Here is a 25565-nt window from a genome sequence, read left to right as displayed (position 1 = left end):
GCAGACAGCCTGTGTCTGACCAACCAATCAGAGAGCTCCTTACATCCCACGGTGTGGCTAATTTGAATAGCCTCCAGCAAGTTGTTAATCGAAGAGCTAATCCAGCAGCTAATCCAGGAGCGAACAGGAAAGGGAAATGGATTTTCAACTGCAGTTTATTAAATTGCAGGTGGAAAAAGGATTTTGACCTGCAGTTTATTAAATTGCAAGTGGAAAAAGGATTTTGAACTGCAGTTTATTAAATTGCAAGTGGAAAAAAGGATTTTGACCTGCAGTTTATTAAATTGCAAGTGGAAAAAGGATTTTGAACTGCAGTTTATTAAATTGCAAGTGGAAAAAGGATTTTGACCTGCAGTTTATTAAATTGCAGGTGGAAAAGGGATTTTGAACTGCAGTTTATTAAATTGCAAGTGGAAAAGGGATTTTGAACTGCAGTTTATTAAATTGCAGGTGGAAAAAGGATTTTGAACTGCAGTTTATTAAATTGCAACTGAAAAAGGATTTTAAAATGTAGTTTATTAAAGTGCAATTGGAAAAAGTTTTTGAAATGCAAGTGGAAAAAGGATTTTGAAATGCAGTTTATTAAATTGGAATTCAAAAATGAATTTACAATTGCAGAATTTATTCTACAATTCATTATTAAAGCACAGAAATTTTTATTTCGATGCGCGTGGCTCTTGTGGTCCTCCATAGCCAAGAAACATGTACATGGGCCAGTAAACTCGGAGCCACTGACCTGAAGGCTGTTAGGTCAGACACCGAATTATTGTTAATATTAATTAATCATAAAATCTTGTTTTCAGCAGCACAATAACTTTATGTCAAAGCACAAGGCAAACTTCAGAATGCTAATATGTTCGCTTCTCTTCATTGCAGCCACCACATTATCCTTTAAAGGAGCACACTTAGGGGTTTTTTTTGGACAAATGAAACAGATTACAGATGAAACAAAAAACATTGCAGTTTCTAAAATGAAAACCAATGAGAAATTCACTTTAAAAAGGCCTGTGTTTGATCATTTACTATCGCTCATTAATAAGACAAAAATATTTCTTAGCCGATTAACCGATAGAATAATCGATAGATTACTCGATTACTACTCCTCAGACATTAATTGATACTAAAAATCAATACTGAAGTAGATACTCATGTGAAACATTATCAAGTGCTGCCTTTGCCTCCTCTAGCTGGTACACAACCTCACCCAGCACCACTGCAAACTGGAAGTCACACAGCTCTTCCACTTACTAAACAGCTAAAGTATGTCCATAACACTTAAGGAAAAATTTAAGCAGTCAGTCAAGACCACATTTAAACGACAGGAAATATTTCCCATGATATCAAATATGGGATAGAGTATTTTCTAGGATATCTGTCTTGATTCTCTCAGATTTGAAGTTCTAGTACTGTGACAACTCTAGTCACATTTCTAATCTGCTGATGATCTGCTAATAAGTAACTGCAATAATACCAAGAATGAATAACCATTTTTATGCATATTTTGAGCATATGTTAGAGCCCTGACTTCAGGAAATGAGGCTCAAGGTCCATCAATGCAACAATTGTTGGAAGATGCAATTACATACAAGTAATTTTATGTATATTTATGAGAACAATATTTTTTCAGATTTTCAGATTAAAAAAATATTATATAATTAAAAAAAAGACTGACTGTGCTTTTAAAGTGTATAGAATAAACCACTATAGTGGTCTCAATGCCAATCATCTGATCCTAATGCATAATAAACGGCGAAAGAAATCTTTCATGTCAAGACATTAATATGCAGATGGTTTTTATTTTTTATTATGATCAATTTAAAAAAAAAAAAAAAAAAAAGAATTGCCCGTGAACCCAGTTTTCCTTAGAGTTGGTGCAACATTCAATGTAGTTCCTTACACCAACTAGAAAACAAACAAAAGCTATACCTTTTCTTAAAAATCAAACTAATGCCTCTTCAAGAAATCGAATATACACTATCTGCCAAACTGGACGAATTGGTAGACTTCATTGATAACTGTATTTACTGTATTTGTACCATGAGTGAAGACAAGAAGGAACTTAAAACTACCAGTCTAATACAAAACTCCAAAAGACTCCATCATGATTCAACAAGCAGCCCATAAGTTTCACCAACTCCTGGACTTCAAAGATGTTGCTCAAGATGAATAATTAGATTAAATGACTAGTACCTCTGGTATCAACTAGTGACAACAGCAATAATTTGTCGACTGGTTGTGAGTATCTCTAGTATACTGTAAAGAAAGGCCAGCACTAAAAAAAAAAAAAGAGAAAGAAAAAGCACTAATTTTGAGACACACGTTTGGTTAGTAGGAACTCCCACTATTCTTTATGGAAACCCAACTTTGTTACAAACTTAGCTGAGACGGTTAACGCAATCATCCATGCATAAAAGTGGGAATGAGTTGAGTTTTGTAATGGCATTACCCTTATGGTAGTCATTACAAACCCATGGGGGTCAGGTTTTGGGACAAGAAGTGACAGTGAAGTCCAAGAACCATTAATGGGCACAGACACTTGACTGAGCAGAGTCAGGCAGATGTGCTAAATTAGACATTAGACATAAGACATTTATTGTCCTGACAATGATATATATAACAAACATTTTACATTTTTTAGTAAATTCAGTGAATCTCGCTCAACTCAGCTTCCATGAAGTGTTTTCAGCTGGGCGTCATTGTAATGGCCTCCATTTTCTTTGTGAGTATTTATTACACGGCATGCTGTTTGGAAAAGCCTGTTCTAACGTTTGAGTCTTAGGTCTAGTTTGAGCACCCGACTGATCTTTTTTGTTTCTCATCCATAAACTTTCTCCATACTCTTTCACGTGATTCTTGCGTAGTTGGTAGAAGAGGTTTGCAATGGTGGTAAAAGAGTAGGGGGTAGAAGAGTTTTCTGGTCCGTGCCAGATGGACCAGAAAACTGTACTATGCAAAGTATTTCATAACCAAACCATGTCCATGCTACAGAGGTAGCCCCTCATTTAGGAATAAGGTCCTCAATTTGTTTTGACTGGTCCTTCTGTTTGGAGCTACCTGGTTCTGCCTCATCTTATCGTTATATTGAACAGCCCCTATAGCCCATCATCACGGTGGTTGTCCAGGGACGCAGTGACAGACAGAGGCAACAGGTGAAACTACAGGATACTGATAAACAGAGCTGTCAAGGACTACATAAGCTTTCGGTATCTCTATCACAGACTGGACAGGATTTATCTGAAAGGAGTAACTCCTCAACATGTGGCCAAAAACTAAATCACCTAGGCTGAACCCCAAAGATTCCTGACTTGTCTCTCTGACAGCGAATTTCTAAATCAGTTATCCACTCAAAAATTCACACCATTATTATTAATAGTATTATTGTGCAACTTCAGAACTACTCACAGACATTCCAACTACCAAGAAAAAAAACCATTCAAAAATATTCAACCAAACATTTCACAATTTCACTTGACAAAGACTGTTTAAACTGGGAGTCACATCCGAAATATGTAATTTTCAGTCTGTACCAATAAAACAAATCCACAGTGTCTACCTGGTAATATCTCATTGACTTCTTGCAAAGCCAACTTAAGTTTTTTTTTTTCTAATTATTTATTGACATATTAATTTTTTGCCTGGCATAAGAGTGCATAGCTACTGAAAACCTCACCTTCTACAGCATTTCATCTATTTTTGCCTAATTTTATTTTATTTAGGACACGCAAACTGAACCTTTTTGGTTCTAGTTATTTAAAGTAGGCTTGGCCTGGTTTGTTCCTTCAACTCAACCTGGTTCACAAGTCTACAAGTCCCTAAAAAACTGTCTACATCTACACTACAGTATCTTGACAGTACTGTGGGTGAGTTATTACTGGATTTACTAAGAGGAGGGAAAATTGTTATTCACTGCCATCTAAGCAATCTATGCATGTACCAGGTGCCTTAATGTGTGAAATGCTCTTTTCCCTGCATTTTCAGATATTCTAAAATACTCCAGACTAGAGAGAAATTTTAAAAAGCAACGTATATGAAAGTCAATGTGTGTGTGTATAGAGGTCGACAAAAGTCCAATTTCCTGTTTAGCACTGTGACTAAAACCTGATAAACTATAATATATATAACTTTGCAGTTTGTCATACATTAATTGGTGGTACGTACACTGCTCAAATATGTAAAAGAAATGAAAGTTATCATCTAAAGGACAAAGAACAATGTACAGCATAATGTTTTGGCACTGTGCCCAAATCTTTGGCCCATTATGTACCCATTCACATAGTAATTCCCCCTGGCATCCCAAATCATGGCTGAGAGAGACAGAGATGTATATAGATATATAATCCTGTCACAAACGTTTTACTACATAAAATAACAATTTAGTGCCAGCAAGACAATGGACATCCATTAGATTTTTCTGTCATTGTTATTAAAAAAAAAAAAGAAAAAAAAGATAATAATATTACTAATCAATAAAACTGCCACGTTCCTGGGTCTGTTGATCCAGCGTTTTGAGTTTTAGTTTATTTGGATGTTATGTTTAAGTTCTTTAGGGTAGCTAAGCTCATTTTTTTATTAGAGTCCCTTTGTGTCTTCTACCCCTGTATTTAAGTTTCCCTCTCCCTTTGTGCATTTCATGCTGCGTGTCTTATGTTGTCAAGTTTATATTGTCATGTCTGCATCTCATATTTCCTGTTTTATTTTGAAGGTCTGCGTCCTATGTCAGTGTAGTAAGCTTTGCTTCCTTTGTCTCCTTATGTCAGACTAGTGTCAGCTGTTTCCCCATGTGTTTCCACTTCCCCTAATCACCCTTGTGTGTATTTAGTCTGTATGGTTCTGTCCATTCCTTGTCAGGTCGCCTGTTGTCCTCTGTGCCACGTTTCCATGTTCTATGCTCCAGGTTTTAGGTATCCTTGTATCCATGTTGAGTTTCATGTTTTGTTTTTTTATGATTTAGTTTCCCAAGTTTAGGTTATCGTTTAGCTTCATCTCTGCCTTGTTTTGTGTAGTGTTTACCATCCTTAATAAACGGCTTGCTTTCTGTTAACATATAAGTTTTGTTCACGTTCCTTGGTGTCTGCGTTTTGGGTCCTCTTTGCAAATTTGCAGTGTGCTGCTGCATACTGTGACAAAAACAGTTTAGGCAACTCCCTCTTTGATGATACACTGAAGGAAGTTTCTTTAGTTTCTACTTTTGCAATAATCTTTTTCTCTTATTGGCCAAGTCATCCACTTAATGTCCAACAGAAGTATCTGTTGTCCTAAAGACAAATAGTGTCAAACTTACGCAAAGAAGCCCAGAATGCCTTCTTCTCTGTAGACTGTGATGATGGAATCAAACACCCCACTAGGAACAGAATTTAGAAAAATCTTAATAAATTTCATGGCTCTTCTCATTTAGTATTTTAGTTGTGATACTCAAATTACCTATATTTGGTTTCTCTTCCAATGAACTGCACCATACATCGCAAAGTAATCACTGAAAATCAAGTCAAGAAAAATATTTCAGACATCCTAAAGGTATGACATGCATTATATTGTAGTGAATCAGTTAAAAATATGATAGCTCTGAACGGAGTCATGATGTACCATGGAAGGGATGTGTGACGATGGTGGCACAGGAGCGGGCAATCATCTCCCTGGTTGTCTGTTGAAAACACAGAACAAGTCACTAAAGTTGAAGTATTTTTAAATGGTACTATTAATGCATCAAGCAATATAACAACAGTCCTGTAAATGCAGCTGGTTATTATCATTACTTATAGTTTACAACAAAACTGAGTACATCCCCATGCAATATCATCTATACTAAATTGCAACTTAACTTTATTATATTGAATTTAAAACCTATATTTTCAGTGTAGTCTAAAGCCTTTGTTTTCAAATATAATACAATTTAGCTTCAAAGTACAATTGTAATGATACAGCTTTGAATCATTATTCAAAAGTATAACTTTGTTATTGTGGCCCCAGCTAGAAAAGGAAAGCAGAAATAATTTTGTTCTATATTTTCTCATGTAAATAATCGACATCTTTTGGTTTGAAAAGAATATGGACGAATCAGTGATCTGTTATCATGTAACTTAACCAATCAGCAGTGAGCTCAGAGTACTATTGTACTTGATCTTGATCATGCGACTTGCAACATGTGCCACTGTGTTCACATTTGTACAATGTTGTGCCATCTAAGCATATTTGTTGGAATCAATTCTGATGCACTGGTTATTCTTCAGAACTTCATTCTGCTCAGTGGTGAGTATGAAAGAGTTAGCCAGCTAACTTTAGTGTCAGAATTACCAGGCTTAAAAATTCAGCTAAGCGCTAAACTAACAGCTAAAGTAGAAATAAATAACATCAGACTAGTAGCATTAGTGTAAGCAAATTGGCAAGAAACTTCAACTGTTTTAGTTTGAAATTGTGCCCATTCTATGGATAACTAATGTTGTTATTGCCTAAGTTAAATTTGGGCTGTAAATAAAGTATTGTATTTTTCAAAACAAGCCGCCACTGAAGAATGGAGATTCCACAGTTCCAGTTAAAAGGATGCTGAGGCAACCCATGAGTTTGATGAGATTTTTCCAACACCTTTGAATCCTGAGCTTTTTTCCCCACATCCATCGCTATAGACATTTTCCACTGCCGTTAGGCCAGACCGACCAAGCACAGACAGGGCCACAATGATCAGTCTGTATCAGACATTCATTAACACACTTGACAAGACAAAATGTACGTGCAAGCTTTTATGTACACACTGTAACTGTGCTGCTGTGAGTTAAATACCCATGTATGTTTTTCATTATCGATATTTACACCTTGGGCTCCTGCCGTTCCTAGTTCTTCTGCTATTAGACAAATGAAAAGTTCTTTACGCTTATTAATTAAATGTAATCTGGCTTACATTATACTGTGTTGATTAACTGTGTGCTCAGTTTCTTAAAGTATTACTAAAATACTTACTTTATCACTTTTTCCTTAATAACAGTATTTTTTTGCTCTTATTAGGTAAAGTGCTTAGACCAGACTGAATACAAATGTGGCTAAAAACTACCAATCTGTAGTGTTCTGATTTAGCATTGGGATTGCATGTCTTACCTCGTTAACAACCTGCTGTAGAGAGCTCTCTTTATCCTTCTGCTGCCCACCCAGTATCTGGAAATCAGAGAAACCTCAGCATCACCATCGTGAAATTTTTTTTGCCACTTTATACCCTTATTAAGAAATAGTGTACAGATGGCTTGAGGAGAACAATGAGGAGCAATGCACAATTCATTTGTTAGGTGGGGTCAGTGTGGGCCAGCATGTTAAAAGTAGGGCTGCGCTTAGAGATTATTTTAGTAATAGAGTATTTAATCAATTACTCCAAAAATGAAAAAAAAAAAAAAAAAAAAAAAAAAACCAAACAAACAAAAACAGAGGTCTTTGAAAAATGAACTGTGCATTGGTTTCCATTTTAGAAACTGCATACAAAATCTGGCAAAAAAACAAAACAAACCCTGAATCCATTCATTTGAATTTACATGTCATAATAAAATTAAAGTTTTTGAAGAAAACACTTTCCTAAATGCAAAAATTAAAAATAAAATCTCAAGTACAGTAATGTCAAACTTAATAAGGTGTGCATGTAACCTAAACAGAGCTAATAAATAACATTCCCTTTACCCTTTAATAGACCCTTTACTGTTTTACTAGGGTGGGGGGGTTCTAACAGTATTGCATCTCCTGGTCGAGGTAGGTTTGGTGTTTGTTCATGCGTATGTGCTTTTTTTAAGTGTCTTTGCTTGTTTAAGTGTAAATGAGTCAGTTATGTGTCTGCAAGCCTTTAAAGGAGTATAGGGTGGCAGCAGTAATGAAAAGCAAGCCTATCAGCATTCTGAAGCTTGCCTTGGCTTTGATGCAACATTTTGTGGTTCCTAAAGTATAGATTTCATTATTATTATTAATAACTATTATTAATTACGGTTCCAACCTAACAGGTCAGAGTTTTACTGGCCCAGGTACATTTTTATATTGGTATGCTAAAAATACAAATGTGTATATTTTTGAATAGTAACACAATTTTATTAATATCATATCATTTTATTTGACTTTATATCTGAAAAATGTTACAAAAGCCTTGAAACAAATACAGTATAGTACACCACATACCCCCCCTTTAGATTCACCTCTGCTTCTTGTAGGCATCACTGGATGGGAGTTATGTGCTTTCTTTTGCGAGTAACGGCTCTTCGCAGTGTGTGTGTGTGTGTGTGTGTGTGTGTGTGTGTGTGTGTGTGTGTGTGTGTGTGTGTGTGTGTGTGTGTATGGGGGGGCACCAGCATCACTGTCACTTCTGCTGGTGTGTTATCAGTCTTTGTTTAAAAACTGTGATCTGCATGGGCTTAATGTTGTTATAGTTTCTATTCCTAAATACGATTCTATGGCAGGTCTATTTTTAGTCACAAATGTGGGTGAATTGCTCACGTTTTCATGGTGATAACTGAATACTACATGGTCATGCATTAGTATCAAGACAAAGAATTTTCAACAAGGATTTTTTTAAATAATCGAGTTACTTGAGTTATTCAAATCATTGCAGCATTTGTTGAAAGATGGCACCACACATCAACGCAGCAACTTTGCTCTCCCCTCAAACGTTTGATTGTGTCTTCGTTTCCCTTTTTTGTCTGATAGATAGAATTTTATTTCGAACATGCAAATATAACTGAAATAACAAAGAGAAAAGAAAAAAAACTTAAAAAACATCAAGTTTTCATGTATATTTCTGTGATTGAAAAGGAGTAGGATGAAGTTTACACTTTTCCTGTTCCTACCCCCTTATTTTAAATTTCATTACTTACAAATCAAATTCAGAATTCGACCTTCCACTTGACTTGACCTCAGCAGCGATGGCATGCTGCGAGAGAACCCTGCTTATGCAGTTCAGCAACCTGATCTTGTTCAAAAAGGGAATTTTTTTTTTTTTTTTGCCTTTGCCATCAGAATGTCATGACAGTGCGACTTCCTGACAGGAAACGACAATGAATCCCTATTTTTGCACAGATTTGGCCTTTTAAAGGCATGTGGTCCTAAACTTTTGATCAGCTGTAAAACAACCTGTTTCAGTTTAAGTGTTGTTGTCAATAAATTGCATCCTCAAAAAAAAAAATGTTTTGTCTCGCTCCCATTTGTTCTTGTCGCATGCTGAAGCTCTACTTGGAACCTTGTTAAGATCCAACCATGCAAAATATTGTAGGCTCTATCAAGTGGTCTTAAACTTTTGATTGGGAATGTATTAAAAAAAACAAAAAAAACCAAAAACGTTAGTTATTTATCAGTTTTTCTTTCCTATATAATTCCATATATCTTGCTTCATATATTCAATGTCTTCAGTATGTATCTACAATGTAAAAAGTAGCAAAAATAAAGAAAAACCATTAAATGAGGAGGTGTGTCCAAACTTTTGACGGGTAGTGCATATGCATGCCTATATGCCTGTTCAGAGGTTCTTGGAAAGGATATGTGAAGACTTATCTACATTAGTTTAGTTGCTATATTCCAACCTCACCCAAGCTGTGCATCTTTGGTGACATAAATGAACTAGATATGGACATCCCATACACTCCTAGTAAGGAGTATATATGGGATGTCCATATCCATAGTTCATTTATGCTTCTTCAAAAAGCCAACTGGATTAATTTGTTTCTCTCTGGCCTTCACTGATCAATTCCATTACTTAGTGGAGGTGGTCGGCTGTAGTCTCATCTCCCATGGTGCCTTGTAGGCGGAGGGGGATGGTCTCTGGAACTATGGGTGCCTGGCTGTTTTCTGGTGGGTGGAGAGCTGCAGCTGCTGTTTTAGAGTGTCAGTGTGTCTGCTTCAGTTGGTGCTGGTGTGGGACTAGGGTGGATGCCTCCTTATGGTCTTGGAATGTGGGGCCTGGGATGCTAGTGGTGGCAGGTGCTGGCCTCTTCTGGGCGGGTCTGGTGCCTGGTTTCTGGTCGGGTCCATCTTGCCCAGGGGTGGTCTGCACTTACTTGGCTGCTTTGGCATATGGTGCTGGGTTGTTGATTTATGTAAGTTTGCATTTTCATATTCCAGGTGCTGTTGGTTTTTTTCTTTCTTCTCTTTGTTTTTTCTTACGGGAGCAGCAGTTGGCAATACATTGTGCTTTTCTATTTGGATTTTTCTATTTGGAGTTTATTACACTGAGATGCCAGCCATTTTACTTGCCGCATTTTAGTTGCCGTTTTTATTGTCAATGGTGTGTATATTGTTGTTATTGCTGCTTTAAATACACACACTGGACTTTATTTGAACAATAGGACATAGAAGCCTACATATCCACTGCCCTGTTTTACATCGAGAACTGTACAGAATAACTATGGACAAAGGAGGCAGATGTTATCAGAATAAACTATGGATGACCAGGGATATCAGTTTATGAGAGACCGCAACACTGCCCTTATGTTTAAAAAAAAAAAGAAATTCTATTAAATTTAGATAGATAATTATATATATTATCTATGCTCTTCCTACATAAGTGCTTTCTATCTAACATTCATACTCCAATGGATGCATCAGAGAGCAACTTGGGGTTAGTATCTTGCCCAATGACATTTGGCATGCAGACTAGTGCACACAGGGATCCAATCCAATCCAATCCAACTTTATTTATATAGCACTTTTAAAAACAAAGTTGACCAAAGTGCTTTCCAATAATAAAACACAGATAGCGGTTAAAAACCATACATTAAGCATACAATGAAATCAATAAACAAAATAAATATATAATTGAAAAAGAAGATAAAATTAAATCAGTGTATATATTAAATATCAAAACATGAGTAAAATAAACAATAAGATATACAATGAATAAGATTAACAAAGTAAAAAGATTAAGAATGGCCAACAGCTGACTAAAAACTGACTACAAACTGACTCTGATAATACTCCTAGAAAGCCTTTGAAAAAAAGTGTGTTTTTAAAAGTGATTTAAACATTTCAAGTGTTGGGGCCAACCTAATATGGAGGGGCAGTTTGTTCCATAGTTTGGGGGCCACAACAGCGAAAGCTCGGTCCCCTCGGTGTTTCAGTCTCGACATGGGGACAGCAAGGAGTGACTGGTCAAATGATCTGAGAGACCTTTGTGGAGTGTATCGGTGTAGAAGGTCTGACAGGTAAGAAGGAGCCAGGCCATTTAAGACTTTAAAAGCAAGCAATAAAATTTTAAAATGAATTCTAAAATGGACAGGCAACCAGTGTAAGGAGGCAAGAACAGGGGTAATGTGCTCACGTTTGCGTGTCCCTGTCAACAGGTGAGCAGCAGCATTCTGGACCATTTGCAAGCGTGATAGTGAAGCCTGATCAATACCAATATAAAGTCCATTACAATAATCAAGGCGAGTGGTCACAAATGCGTGCAAAACTCTCTCCAAGTCACAAAAAGAAATAAAAGGTTTTACTTTAGAGAGCTGCCTCAACTGAAAAAAGCTTTTCCTCACCACTGTATTTACTTGTTTGTCCATTTTAAGAGCTGTGTCAAATTTTACTCCAAGGTTGGTGACAATTGATTTGACACACGATGTAAGAGGACCCAAGTCAGATGGAGGGACACCAGGTCCATTCGGCCCAAATATAATGACTTCAGTCTTCTTTTCATTAAAGTTTAAAAAATTCAGAGCTAGCCATGCTCTGATATCCTTAAGACATTCTAAAATAGGCCTGAGGGGGTTAAGGTCATTGTGTTTCAGCGGTAGATAAATTTGACAATCATCTCCATAAAAATGAAATGAGACTTTATGTTTTTTAATAATATGGCCAAGGATCGAACCACCAACCTTCAAATTAGTAGGTGACCTGCTCTACCACCTGAGCTACCTGAACTACAGCCACCCCTGTGCCAAATCCAACCTAAAGAAAGATATCGAGAAAGATATCAGAGGCAAAAGCGGAATATTGGAGGATCACTGAGGAAAATTTCAGAGAGAAAGTCCCAACAGCATCAAGATCTAAAAGTGAGCAGTGGTATGCCACTCTTGGCGTTCTGGCTAATGCAGTGGTTAGGTGCTACTTCAGATATCTTGCATTCTTGGACAGTCAAACACTGCCATGAGCTGGCATTGAGTCAATCACTTCTCATAGAACTGTAAGCACCTGTTCTAAGATGGCAATCAGTTTGTACATACAATATCAAGGGTTTTGGAAAAAGCCTTGATATTGAACTTGTATCCCATTTTGACCTTGATCTTTTATTGCATAACTGTTGTGTTAATTTCCCTACATATTATGCCTGTATCATCCCCATGTGAATGTGACATTACGTTCTCCATTTACATTTGTTCCATGTCACGTTCAACTTTCGTTAACCATACACATATTTGTAACTATTAGGTACGTATATGGCAAACTTTTGATTAAGTGACTACTAATATGGAATTAAGACTTTGAAAAAGAGCCAGAAGCCTGGCAGAAACGACCAGTTAAAATGTAATGCTTCCAGTCTCCAGTCTGCTATATGGGCCAGTCTTCTTTTTTCTGTTTAAAATGCCTCACCTGTGCTCTTTATCTGCCCTTCCTACAGACAGCAAACTTTTAAAAAATAAAAATTTAAACAAACTGGTTAAATTATACAGCTTGGTGAAGGCTGATGGCAACCGTCCTATTTTACATGGAAACGATACCTGCAGTAAACAGAGGTGAACCATGGGGTGTAACACACTATATTAATTTCTAAGGCTTTTGTAACATTTTTTAGATTGAAAGTGAAATTATATAAAATATTGTATTCATTAAACTGCATTCATATTTAAAAATATAAAAATAAAAGCTTTTTTCACAAGCCAATAAAAATGTGTATCGGCCAGTAAACTCTGAGCCACTGACCTTGCTTGTTGCTAGGTTGGACACTTAGTTATTATTAATATTAATTAATGTCTGCACCATCATAAGGCCCGTTTTTGCCTCTTATTAATGTTAGAAAGCCTTCCAAAATGACAGAGTTAAGGTAAATATTTTATGCTTTAGTTTAGATTGCGCATATATCTTATTTTATTTGACTTTCACTGTACTTTAGTATTATTTATATAGATTATTTATATATTTTTGCGTTTGTGGAAATGCTTTCTTTAAAAAAAAAAAAAAATTATATGACATGTATTGTTTTCTGGGAGAAATATTTCATCACTCATCCAAGTGACTTCTTCAGTCTCAGCTGACTGCAGGTTTCCCCAAATCTTAGTACATTTGCATAATGACTGAAACCAGCCCACTGAAGGAACAATGGGCTGGGAGGTCAGTTCCTTAATCATAATTATGCAAATTCTCATGACCATTGATCAACAAACCACTGACCAAAACCCACTGATCAAAGACCACTGATGAATGGCCATGAGTACCATTCACAGAGAGTTGGGGAATGGCTGCAATCACAGCATTGTAAGATGGCGAAAGATGTACCCTTAGGCCCCCTCCTCCTGCATAATTATGATTAAGGAACTGACCTCCCAGCCTATTGTTCTTTCAGTGGGCTGGTTTCAGTCATTATGCAAATGTACTGTTTATAAGATTTGGGGAAACCTGCAGTCAGCTGAGACTGAAGAAGTCACTTGGATGAGTGATGAAACATTTCTCCCACAAAACGCTACGTCCAGATGAACAGAATCAACTTTTGGAGATTTACTTTCCTGGATGATTGAGAATGCATCAAGACATATATATGACATGTAAATACAATCAGAGGGTTTAGTTTTTGTTTAGTAGTGTCTTTTTGACACTACTAAAGGCAAAAGTACTTCTTATCCGATTACTCGATTAAACTATGGAATAATCGATAGATTATTCAGTTACTAAAATAAATTTACTTTATTTTACAAATTTTTCTACCACATTTATTTTCAAAAATAACCTGATCCTTACTCCCACACTTAAGAATACCCGTTACAAAACAGTATTAGATGCTCTACTATAAGCGATCCAGGCAATACAGTACAACTTTTTTCAAGTTTTCAGAAGTGAAAGAACAACAGATTTTAATATAGGAGTGCGGGGAGTGGTGCATTGCTGCACAGGGAAAGGATCTTGAAGGGGACAGGGGCTAAACTGTTGCATTTTATGGGGAGTCAGTGAACATTTTGAACTTATCATACTGTGACCATAAATAGGATTTAAAAAAAAAACAACTTACCTGTGGGGTGCCTTGTTCTTGACATTTCTGGAAGAGGATAGAGGTTATCAAGCTGCCAGAATGAACAGTTTTTGAGTTACACTTACAACACAGATGGTAAGAAACGGAGTTCAAAGTCAATGCCATTTTTAGTCCCAGCACATAGGTCACTTACGAAGGCCATTAGTATGCATCACAAATGATTGAAATAAATGACCATCTAAAAAAAATCCAAAGAAAAGACTAAACAGAAACTAGTTGTTTAATCGTCTTGATGCATTCTCAATCATCCAGGAAAGTAAATCGTTGATTCTGTTCATCTGGACATAGTTGTTTAATCAAATCTTTCTATGGCAAACCTATCTATTCAGGCTTACCTGTACAACTTTGCTGTGTACGACTGTGCCAATAGTGCCTGCACAAAGCCTCGGACCAAGTCCTTTGAAAAGACCAGCTCTTCCATCAATCCTAATGATGTGTTTTGCTGAAACATTTAGTGCAGAGCAGGGTACATTGTAAATATTGGTAGAACTACAAGGTTAAATATCTACATACAATCATTCAAAGCACTGTAATCTATTGGTAGAACTACAAGGTTAAATATCTACATACAATCATTCAAAGCACTGTAATACTGATATTACCAACTCCATTTATAAAAATATCAAGAATCAAACTTGCCATAAGCAAACAGTCCAGGTAGCTGGTAGACTTGTCTTCCAAATAAATTCCTGCCCAGGGTGGGAGGGAGCGGCTCATGTCCTACCTGATAACACACACAAAACCAAAAACAATGAGAGGGTACCATAGGAGGGACAAATATTGTCTTTATGTACCCTAGAGAAATACAGCAAAACACCAAAAATGCTGCAAGAGAAGTTTTTATCTGCAGAATATCATGTACAGCTTGATATCTCCTCTAGTGTGTTTTTCCAATAGATATTTAGTTAGATTATTTGCACAGAGCCAGGAAGGACTGTGTCCAGTACTGAATGGCGCTGTAGAGAGACAGACCATTGAGAGTGAGACAGAACACATCACAAGCTACATAGCAAGAAGAAACAGACAGACAAATCTTTTTTTTTTTTTTATGATGATGTTGACTTTTGATTTTAGTATTTAGCACTCACTTATTTGGTTATTTTTCCTTTACAAAACTATGTTTCCAGATATCACATAAGTTTGACAGGGCACCAGTTTGTGCACTGTGCTGCATTCATATATAACCCAAACAGTTCATGCACAATTGATGATTAGCCGACTGCTACAAATATGGACACGGTATACACAAGGCAGAGAACTGTTAGCATCTAGTAAAACTATCACTCTATCACTTAATGACTTGTTCTGTCATTAAGATCAACCTGAACTGTAAGCTATTTTTGGTTGTAATTAAGCAAACGTTAATTGATACAAGTCCCCGGTCCTCTGCTGATGTGCTCGTGCTCGTGTGTGTTAGTAATTTTCATGTTTTTCAAGAGCTAAAGGCATTGAGCTACCAGTAATCGTAACTGAGAAGCAAACCGTATACATTTCTCCCAGTGACAAACTTATGAATATACACTGTGTGTTGAAGACATCAGTCTAAGACACTACAGAAAGTGGCGTTAGAGGTAATCAGCTGACAGCTAACTTGCGGTTATCTCTAGCAGTTCAACAAATGGCAACTTAACGCCGCTGGCTTTCTTAGAAAATAAGGCATGTATGAGCTATGTAGAATTATGTCTCTAGAACACAAATTGTTTTTGTTCAATCTGCGCACAGAATATAAATGAAGCAGGGTAACACTGCAGTCAATTATTAACTTTCGAAAACGATTAACACACGGCTTCCGCCTATTGCACAGCAATGAGGAAACAGAAGGTCACAGGGACAACAGACGGGGACAATAATGTGGCCGATCCTATTACTGGGAGAGTTCCTGCTATATTCTCAAATAAATAGTTATCAAGACTTATTAAAGGTCTCTGTGTGTGCCAAAAACGTATTAATTTACTGGTAAACGAGGCAATACACTGTGAAAATGAATGGTAATTTCCTCTTCTAGAGAGATACTAGCGAGAGTTACAGTATTTACAAAGATAAGTAAAGAGTGTCTGAATCAGGCCCTGAAAGGAAACGTAACAGAATCTGTCCAAACTCTCCGCCTCTTACCTGGATCAGGACTTTAATGTACATCAAAGGATGGGAGAGCACAGTAAGCCCTGATCCCAATAACACTTGACCACACACCTCCGCCATTTTTGGAGAGACGGTAGAGACAGGAAGTTCTCCTTTTTCTTTTTGCCTCTGGGATAACGTCCGTGGAAAACAATACTGCCATCTAATGTTTATAAGCGATATGACAACGTTGTACTTCGTTTTGAGCCAATGTTCAAGTCTGAGGCAGCCCAGTGTTGCAGGCCAGGCAGGTTGGTAACGATGAGAGAACGTGAAAGTCATCTTTGTAGAGCAGTGGAAAGGCTCAAAAAATAAGCCAAGTGTGTCTTTACCTTGCTCTGTCCTAACTTTGCTATCAAAATAGAGGCTCTAAAAATACATAAATAAGTCATTTGTAAAGTCTTAAAATGCAAAGTAATGTGGAGCTGAATTGGAATTGCTACACATGAACTAATTTTAAAATGGAAGCTCTGATTTACACTCGGGTGCCTGCGACAGTAGAAAACAAAATAATCAGCATGTCTGAAAAATCACAAGGGTACAGCATTATACAATATACAAAATATACAAATAATATAAAATATAAATTTCAAACATGGAATCTCTGATGAATGTATTCATCATATACTTTTCAACAGTATCAGTAACAGTTTGTCTCTCTCTCACTCCACTTATGGGTCATTAACTGGGTCTAGACTGCTCTTTATCACTCTCACTCCTGATATGCTCTTGTCAGTAGCCGACTATGGACAGGGATATTAGGAAATACATTTCCGCATTCACCATTTGTGCTAGAAAAAAAAGGAATTTCTTATACTTACTATAATACACTATCAGTCAAAAGTTTGGACACACCTTCTCATTTAATGTTTTACTACTTTCTACATTACAGGTACATACCGAAGACATCAAATATATGAAACAAGATATATAGAATGTAGCAAAGAAAACACTGATAAACAACTCCAAATATATCTTATATTTTAGATTCCTAACAGTAGCCTCACTTTGCTTTGTTGACAGAACTGCAAACCCTTGTCCTTCTCTCAGTGAGCTTCATGAAAGCTCACTGAGAGAAATGGCTTTCACTTCACAGGTGTGAAGCCCTATTTGACACTGTTACAATTCATATTTATGGCAAGAACCAATCTGCTAAGTAAAGAGAAATGAAAGTCCACCATTACTTTAAGAACTGAAGGTCAGTGAGTCCAGAAAGTTGCTAAAACTTTGAATGTGTCCCCAATTGCAGTAGCAAAAACCATCAAGCGCTATGACAAAAGTGGCTCACATGAGGACTGCCCCGGGAAAGGAAGACCAAGCGTCACCTCTGGTGCTGAGGATAAATTCATCCAAGTCACCAGCACCTCTAATTAAAGCCCAGATAAATGCCACACAGAGTTCCAGTAGCAGACACATCTTCACATTAACTGTTCAGAGGAGACTGTGCGAATCAGACCTTTATTGCCAAATAGCTGGTAAAAAAAACCAGGAAAACCAACAAGCAGAAGACATGGGCACATTATTCATTTTAGGGAAATATTGCAATTGAAAATGCAAGTACTGTGGAGATAATCACAAAATAGAGCATGTTATATTACACTTTCAGAAGAGTAAGAAAGAAGACAAAACCTAAATAAAATTAAACTGAAAGTAGATTTCATTGATTTACTTAGAAATAACTCAAGAAGTAACAGTTATCAGGCAATTTTTAATAATCTTAGGCAAGCACATTTGTATGAGAGAATGTAATCCTTTAGTGACATTCTGGTTCAACCACAAATAAACACCAAGAAGAAGGGTTTAGCTCAGTGGAATGAGCAGGCAACAAGCTTCAGCCATACGGTGCATGGCTGAGAGCACCGTATGACTCTCATCCCTTTGTTGACAAAGGCTGATAAAAATAAAAACACTGAGAAGAAGCACCTGGGTACAGTGCAATGACTGTAGAAAACATGGACGACGCGACAGCTCCCCAAAAATGAAGCCAAAACGTCTCTATCGCCCCCTGGTGTCTGGCTGCAGTATGGCCTGCATTTGTATAGCGCTTTACTTAGTCCCTAAGGACCCCAAAGCGCTTCACACTACATTCAGTCATTCACCCATTCACACACACATTCATACACTGGTGATGGCAAGGTCATAAACCCCGCCTCCTCCATGTTAGCAGATGGGACTGGGGTCAGACTAAAATAAATTTATTCTCCTCAGATAATTTTTTTCCAAAAATTCTTTCTTTTGTTTTCAATAGTTCTCATTATGCTGATTTATGTCCAAGGGGTCTCCTCTCCCATAAGTTTGATTCTAATTCCTACCGCGGTCCTAGCCTGTTTGTCGCCCTGGGCGAACACCCCCACACACACGAAAGGTGTTAAGGATTGTAGATTAACATAAAACTGTTGTCAGAACCATACTGAATTTCACCAGAGAAAAATGCGCACACACACACGGATATGAAGAGAGAGAAAGTATGGATAGTATGCAAACGGCTACCAAACAGCCATCATAATGTGTCATACAATGAGAACAGGACAAATCAACAATTGACAATGACTAATCAACATTAAAATCTGTAACATAATGTATTGTTTGGAGTTTAGTCTGTTACTGTTACTATTTTTACCATTTCTTCTTGGAGCAACTGTAACCCACATAATTTCCTTAGGGATTAATAAAGTATTCTGATTATGATTCTGATTGTTTCAGGATGACCTGCCATTATCCAATGACACATCTGCTTACCTGTATCTTTTGCTCGTTTCTCCTCCTCTTCTTTTCTCATTTTTATAAACTGAGCACCTGATGGCTTTGAACTTTTACTTGTCCATCTTCCATTGGTTTTAATTTTGCACTTCAGTATGAACACCCATCCCCCAACCCGAGAATCACCACAGCATAACCTAATAAACAGACAGATAGATAGTCCTAAAGTGTATATTTATTTTCTTACTCTTCTTATATTTAGGGCCCGAGCACTGAGAGTGCGAAGGCCCTATTTTATCTGCTCCGTTTATTATTAGGGCCCGAGCACTGAGAGTGCGAAGGCCCTATTGTATCTGCTCCGTTTCTTCTTCTTATTATTATTATTAGGGCCCGAGCACTGAGAGTGCGAAGGCCCTATTGTATCTGCTCCGTTTCATATTATTAGGGCCCGAGCACTGAGAGTGCGAAGGCCCTATAGTATCTGCTCTGTTTATTAGGGCCCGAGCACTAAAAGTGCGAAGGCCCTATTGTATCTGCTCCATTTTTAGGGCCCGAGCACCGAGAGTGCGAAGGCCCTATTGTATATGCTCCGTTTCTTATTATTATTATTATTAGGGCCCGAGCACTGAGAGTGCGAAGGCCCTATTGTATCTGCTCCGTTTATTATTATTAGGGCCCGAGCACCGAGAGTGCGAAGGCCCTATTGTATCTGCTCCGTTTCTTATTAGGGCCCGAGCACTGAGAGTGCGAAGGCCCTATTGTATCTGCTCTGTTTATTATTAGGGCCCGAGCACTTCGAGTGCGAAGGCCCTATTGTATCTGCTCCGTTTCTTATTATTAGGGCCCGAGCACTTGAAAGCGAAGGCCTATTGTATCTGCTCTGTTTATTATTATTAGGGGCCGAGCACTGAGAGTGCGAAGGCCCTATTGTATCTGCTCCGTTTATTATTATTATTATTATTATTAGGGCCGAGCACTGAGAGTGCGAAGGCCCTATTGTATCTGCTCCGTTTATTAGGGGCCCGAGCACTGAGAGTGCGAAGGCCCTATTGTATCTGCTCTGTTTATTATTATTATGTGTGCCTATGCCAAGAGGCACACATATTACTATTCCTCGGATTTATTATTATTATGTGTGCCTATGCCAAGGGGCACACATATTACTATTCGTCGGATTTATTATTATGTGTGCCTATGCCAAGAGGCACACATATTACTATTCCTCGGATTTATTATTGTGTGGATGCTTTATGCATCCACACTATTGAGTTCCTGTTTCTCTTTATTGTGTGGATGCTGGAGGCATCCACACTATTGAGTTCCTGTTTCTCTTTATTCTTTATTGTGTGGATGCTTTATGCATCCACACTATTGAGTTCCTGTTTCTCTTTATTCTTTATACTTTATTATTATTATTATTATTATTATTATTGTGTGGATGCTTTATGCATCCACACTATTGAGTTCCTGTTTCTCTTTATTCTTTATTAGTGTGAATGCTTGTAAAAGCATTCACAGTATTGTTCTTCTAATCTTTATTAGTGTGAATGCTTGTAAAAGCATTCACAGTATTGTTCTTCTAATCTTTATTATTATTAGTGTGAATGCTTGTAAAAGCATTCACAGTATTGTTGTTGTAATCTTTATTAGTGTGAATGCTTGTAAAAGCATTCACAGTATTGTTCTTCTAATCTTTATTATTATATTTTATTATAGATTCCGTACGTTTTTTGTACTGTATCTCCTTCAAAACCGTTCAACTTAGAAAAACTATTCAAACACCATTAGATTCCTCTTCTTTTGGACATGACTGCTTCTATTTTTCTCATTTTTAACATTTATATTTTTAATTTTATTCAACTTTTTTCAACAAAAATTTCCCATGTATTTCAATGGGGAGACCCTTCAAATTCTCATTCAACTCACTCCTCTTTAAACTGTATCTACTTCAACATACGTTGACATAGAGCTACCATTCAAACTTTAAAACGAAGACAAGACATTCAACTATTCAACTTGTATTTATCTTTTCAATATCTGTTATACTTTTTCTTCAGTTCCAGTTTAAGTTTCATGATGTTTTTTCACCCATTTCAGAGTTTATAATGGGTGTGTATGGGACTAGGTGTTATGGTTCTTTCATAAATGTCACCAAAGCACAGCCTCCTCCCTCCAACTCCTCCATAGACTCCAATGTTAAAGTGGCTCAGAAAGTTCCTTTGAAAATCAGAAGAGCAGGCTGTCTTTACACTGTCACCACGTCCATATAATAAACTCCACAGGCATGAAAACTGAGAATTAGGTAGACTAGACATTGCTGCCGCTCACGGTGAAAGAATTTTGTCAATACGACATGTACTTTTCATTTGGGAAGGATTTGTTTGGGGCTGACTTTTCTGTTCATTTTAAGCAGCAAAAGTGAGGTGCATGTCTGTGTGTGTGTGTATGGAGCCCTGGCTCAGTCACTATAGCAACCAGGCTCACACCTGCCTGCCTAACGAGCTCTCTCTCACTCTGCCAAGATTCATCTTGAACACTTCTCTTTCAACAGCTGCTGTGTCCACAGTGTTTGCTCTACAGCCATCATTTTACCCTCAAAAATGAAGCCATCGTTCTTCTCTTTCCAACAGCGTGTCTTTCAAAGCTCAGAGATGTAAACCTTTAAAACTGTGTGGATCCAAGTGGAGGGACCGTATTTTAGTCATTCAGTGATTCAAAGAATATGAACTTTTAATATTCATTCAGATGTTTTCTGACTCTAAATAGTCTTTTCTCATTTTTTAGGTTTTTCTAATTTACATTTAAAACATTTTCAGCTGTTTTCTAACTTCTTCTCTGTGGATGGCAGCTTTTAGCAGTTCAGCTTTTTTGTTTTCAGGTGAAAATTTCTGTATTTTTCATCTCATTCAACATTTTTAACTTAAAATTCAGCAATTAATTCATTTCAGCGCATATATTCAGATTCAAGCATTCACACTGCAGTTTCTTCAGAAAATGCACTTTCTAGTTATTCTATTTTATTATTATAGATTCCGTACGTTTTTTGTACTCTATCTCCTTCAAAACCATTCAACTTAGAAAAACCATTCAAACACCGTTAGATTCCTCTTCTTTTGGACATGACTGCTTCTATTTTTCTCATTCATAACATTTATATTTTTAAAATTATTCAACTTTTTTCAACAAAAATTTCCCATGTATTTCAATGGAGAGACCCTTCAAATTCTCCTTCAACTTACTCCTCTTTAAATTGCATCTACTTCCACATACATTGACGTAGAGCCACCATTCAAACTTTAAAACGAAGACAAGACATTCAACTATTCAATTTGTATTTATCTTTTCAATATCTATTATACTTTTTCTTCAGTTCCAGTTTAAGTTTCATGATGTTTTTTCACCCGTTTCAGAGTTTATAATGGGTGTGTATGGGACGGAATGTTGGGGCTAGAGTGAGACAGCTCAACTGCTAGAGTGAGAGGAGCAAAAAAATTAATCTTAAAATCTTTTTAAAACTGCTGCTGTGTCAGCGGCGTTTGCTCTACAGGTATGATTTTACCCTCAAAACGTAGCCACTGCTGTCCTCCTTCATCCAATGCGTTATTATTGTACTAGGTGTTATGGTTCTTTCATAAATGTCACCAATGCACAGGCTCCTCCTTCCAACTCTTCCATAGACTCTAATGTTAAAATGGCTCAGAAAGTTTGTTTGAAAATCAGAAGTACAGGCTGTCTTTCCACTGTCACCACGTCAATATAATAAACTCCACAGGCATGAAAACTGAGAATTCAGTAGACTAGACATTGCTGGCGCTCACGGTGAAAGAATTTTGTCAGTGCGACTTGTACTTTTCATTTGGGAAGGATTTGTTTCGCCTGACTTTTCTGTTCATTTTAAGCAGCAAAAGTGAGGTGCATGTCTGTGTGTGTGTATGGAGCCATTGGGTGCAGTCACTATAGCAACCAGGCTCACACCTGCCTGCTTAACGAGCTCTGTCTCACTCTGCCAAGGTTAATTGTAAAAATGTCTGTTGATTCATCTTAAAAATTTCTGTTACAACAAAGCGGTTGGAGTTAGATTAAGTCAACAGGTTCAACAAGTCAGATTTGACAGGGTTTTGCCACAGATTAAAAGTATGTCAGCAGTTAGTATAAGCCGACTGAATAGAGCATTCTCCTTGGCCTTTTAAATTCAAGCTTATTGTGTATTGGTGGACTTGTCTTCTGCACACAGGTTTTTCAGATCTGGGCAGTTGGAGTCAGTTGATGACTTTTAAATAATCCTTTCTTACTGGATAATTAAAGCTCACAGCATCTACCTGTCTGTAGTGGATTTTCCCACATTTTAAATGATATAATCTCATTTAATGTCTCTGTTTTTAGTCTGTATAGTTTTTCTCCCTACGAATACACTCAAAGTAGTCTTAAAATAAAACCCACAAAACAATTCAAGATGAAATACTTTTTATTTTCTCGCTTTAATGCCAGTTGCCCTCTTTCTCTGTATGTCACTCATTTGCTAATACTCAGGCAAAAGTACCAATTTGTATGCTGATGAGTCTTGTGTATTTTTTTTTACCTCTGTCTCTCTATGACAGAGAAATGTATATGCTCAATATTGCTGTTCAAACTGATGCTCAAATTTCCAAGCACTACCTGAACGCCTCATCGGTCTTTTTACGAATCACTGCACCAACTGTCGCCATTCCGCTTTGCTCTCTCTGCTGTGGTAAGTACAATACGGTACTGCACTGTTTTATTTTTATGATGGTAAAAATACATGTTTGACATTTAAACTCACATATCAAGTCTTTTTAAAGTTCAATAGAGTTCAAAGAATAAAGAAAGAAAAAAAAAGAATAACCTTCGCTATCATTTATATCGGTTTATGACGTTTTGCTGTTAGCAGCAGTGCTAACGCTAGCTTCAATGCTAATGCTAGCAACAATGCTAACGCTAGCTATAGTGCTAACACTAGCCTTAGCAGTTGTTAACTGACAAAAAGAATATTCCTGTGATATTTATTGGTGATCAGTGAGACAAAAGTAACGAATGAGCTTTATTATTACCATTGTGGCTCAGTTTTAACAGTAAGAGTACTAGCACTACCAGCAGTTCTAACACTAGCTGTAATGCTGACGCTAGCTGCAATGCTAACGCTAGCTGCAATGCTAACGCTAGCTGCAGTGCTAACACTAACTGAAGTGCTTATGCTAGCAGGAATGCTAGCGCTAGCAGCAATGCTAATGCTAGTAACAGTCTAACAGTAGCCTTACATAAGTGGAAATACTTCAGTTAATTAGTTTGAATTACAAAATGGTTGCTGTGTCAGCTGGTGTGCTATATTACTCTATAATTACCCTGCTGACTATAAGTTCAGTATATCATGTTGTGTGGGCTTTGTATTTCTGTTAGTCTGATAACACTGTACAGACAACTAACATATTATTTCTCGCCTTACACTTTCAGGAACTTGACTGACATCTGTGCTTTGCCTGGTAGGTGTGCACATACTGTAAGAGAAGTATACCAAAATAAAAAAATAATCTGACTTATATAAGCTGTAAAGTGATGGGTTCAATCTTTCATTCAAACTAGACCTTTTAAACACAATTTTATAATAAATACACATAAGTGCAGCTTAACAATTGGGCTAAAATATTTTTTTCAGACATTTTTGTAGTCACACTACATGTGATTAGTTAATGATTCACTCAATCATATTTGTATTAAAAATATTATTGCTGAATTTAAATAAATATTTATTATTTTAAAAGTGCCCAATTATGCAACTTTTTGCACATGGCAGCCAACAACAGTTTAGCTTCAATATTTGTTTTGTCCTTTTCAGTAGTCACAATTAGTTCATACAATTACCATGTGATATAATTTTAATAAAATTATTATTTTTTTTCTTCTTTTTGTTCACAGTGTGCAGAAGAACAAGGACCAGATCTCCAGTCTTCTCTGTCACATCCCAACCCCCATCCCCTCTATCCTCTGTCCTGCTCCACCTGTTGTCTCTGCCTTCTTTCCATCTGTATTTCACCCTGTGGTTTGTGAGAAATTTTGCCAAACCAAGAATCTTATTATGGTTTGATTTCAAAACCGTGTCTCTCCTGCTCTGTCTGTTCTCTCTGCTAAATTTTCTCTCTACCTGTTTTTTCACTCTTTGGCTTGCTGCTGAGAAATGCACAAGCCAATAAAGCAATAAAGAGTGCATATTTTGCCTCAACCTTTGAACAAACTGAACAAACAAAGAAAACTCTACGGTTTGATTTCAAAACGTGTGTCTTTCCTGCTCTCTCTGTTCTCTCTGCTAAATTTTCTCTCTACCTGTTTTTTCACTCTTTGGCTTGCTGCTGAGAAATGCACAAGCCAATAAAGCAATAAAGAGTGCATATTTTGCCTCAACCTTTGAACAAACTGAACAAAGAACACTCTGCGGTTTGATTTCCAAGCCGTGTCTCTCCTGCTCTGCCTGTTCTCTCTGCTAAATTTTCTCTCTACCTGTTTTTCACTCTTGGCTTGCTGCTGAAAATGCCAAGCCATTAAAGCAATAAAGAGTGCA

General features: G+C 37.1%; 1 protein-coding gene and 1 long non-coding RNA gene across 3 annotated transcripts in view; one reads left to right on the top strand and one right to left on the bottom strand.

Annotated features, from left to right (window-relative positions):
* The window catches only part of mtch2 (mitochondrial carrier homolog 2), a 26098-nt gene extending 9665 nt beyond the window's left edge, over positions 1-16433 (bottom strand). The window contains exons 1-8 of one of the 2 annotated variants that reach the window (XM_031735440.2): positions 16289-16433; positions 14816-14900; positions 14512-14618; positions 14156-14182; positions 7087-7143; positions 5584-5641; positions 5422-5473; positions 5282-5341 (exon numbers count right to left, since the gene is read on the bottom strand). In XM_031735440.2, coding sequence (XP_031591300.1) covers positions 5282-5341; positions 5422-5473; positions 5584-5641; positions 7087-7143; positions 14156-14182; positions 14512-14618; positions 14816-14900; positions 16289-16375 — 533 coding nt within the window. In that variant the 5' untranslated portion in view covers positions 16376-16433. The remainder of the gene's footprint in view (positions 1-5281; positions 5342-5421; positions 5474-5583; positions 5642-7086; positions 7144-14155; positions 14183-14511; positions 14619-14815; positions 14901-16288) is intronic. The other variant, XM_031735441.2, reaches the window with a different exon arrangement.
* Positions 16434-23703: 7270 nt separating this feature from the next.
* LOC120441411 lies at positions 23704-25079 on the top strand. The gene is made up of 3 exons (XR_005614081.1): positions 23704-23723; positions 24464-24492; positions 24926-25079. It is a non-coding gene; the product is annotated as an uncharacterized LOC120441411 (long non-coding RNA).
* The last annotated feature ends 486 nt before the right edge of the window (positions 25080-25565 follow it).

This window comes from Oreochromis aureus, linkage group 1 (assembly GCF_013358895.1).
Source record: "Oreochromis aureus strain Israel breed Guangdong linkage group 1, ZZ_aureus, whole genome shotgun sequence".
Classification (NCBI taxonomy): domain Eukaryota; kingdom Metazoa; phylum Chordata; class Actinopteri; order Cichliformes; family Cichlidae; genus Oreochromis; species Oreochromis aureus.
Note: the sequence above shows the minus strand (reverse complement) of the source record. Positions and strands in the feature narration are given on the sequence as shown.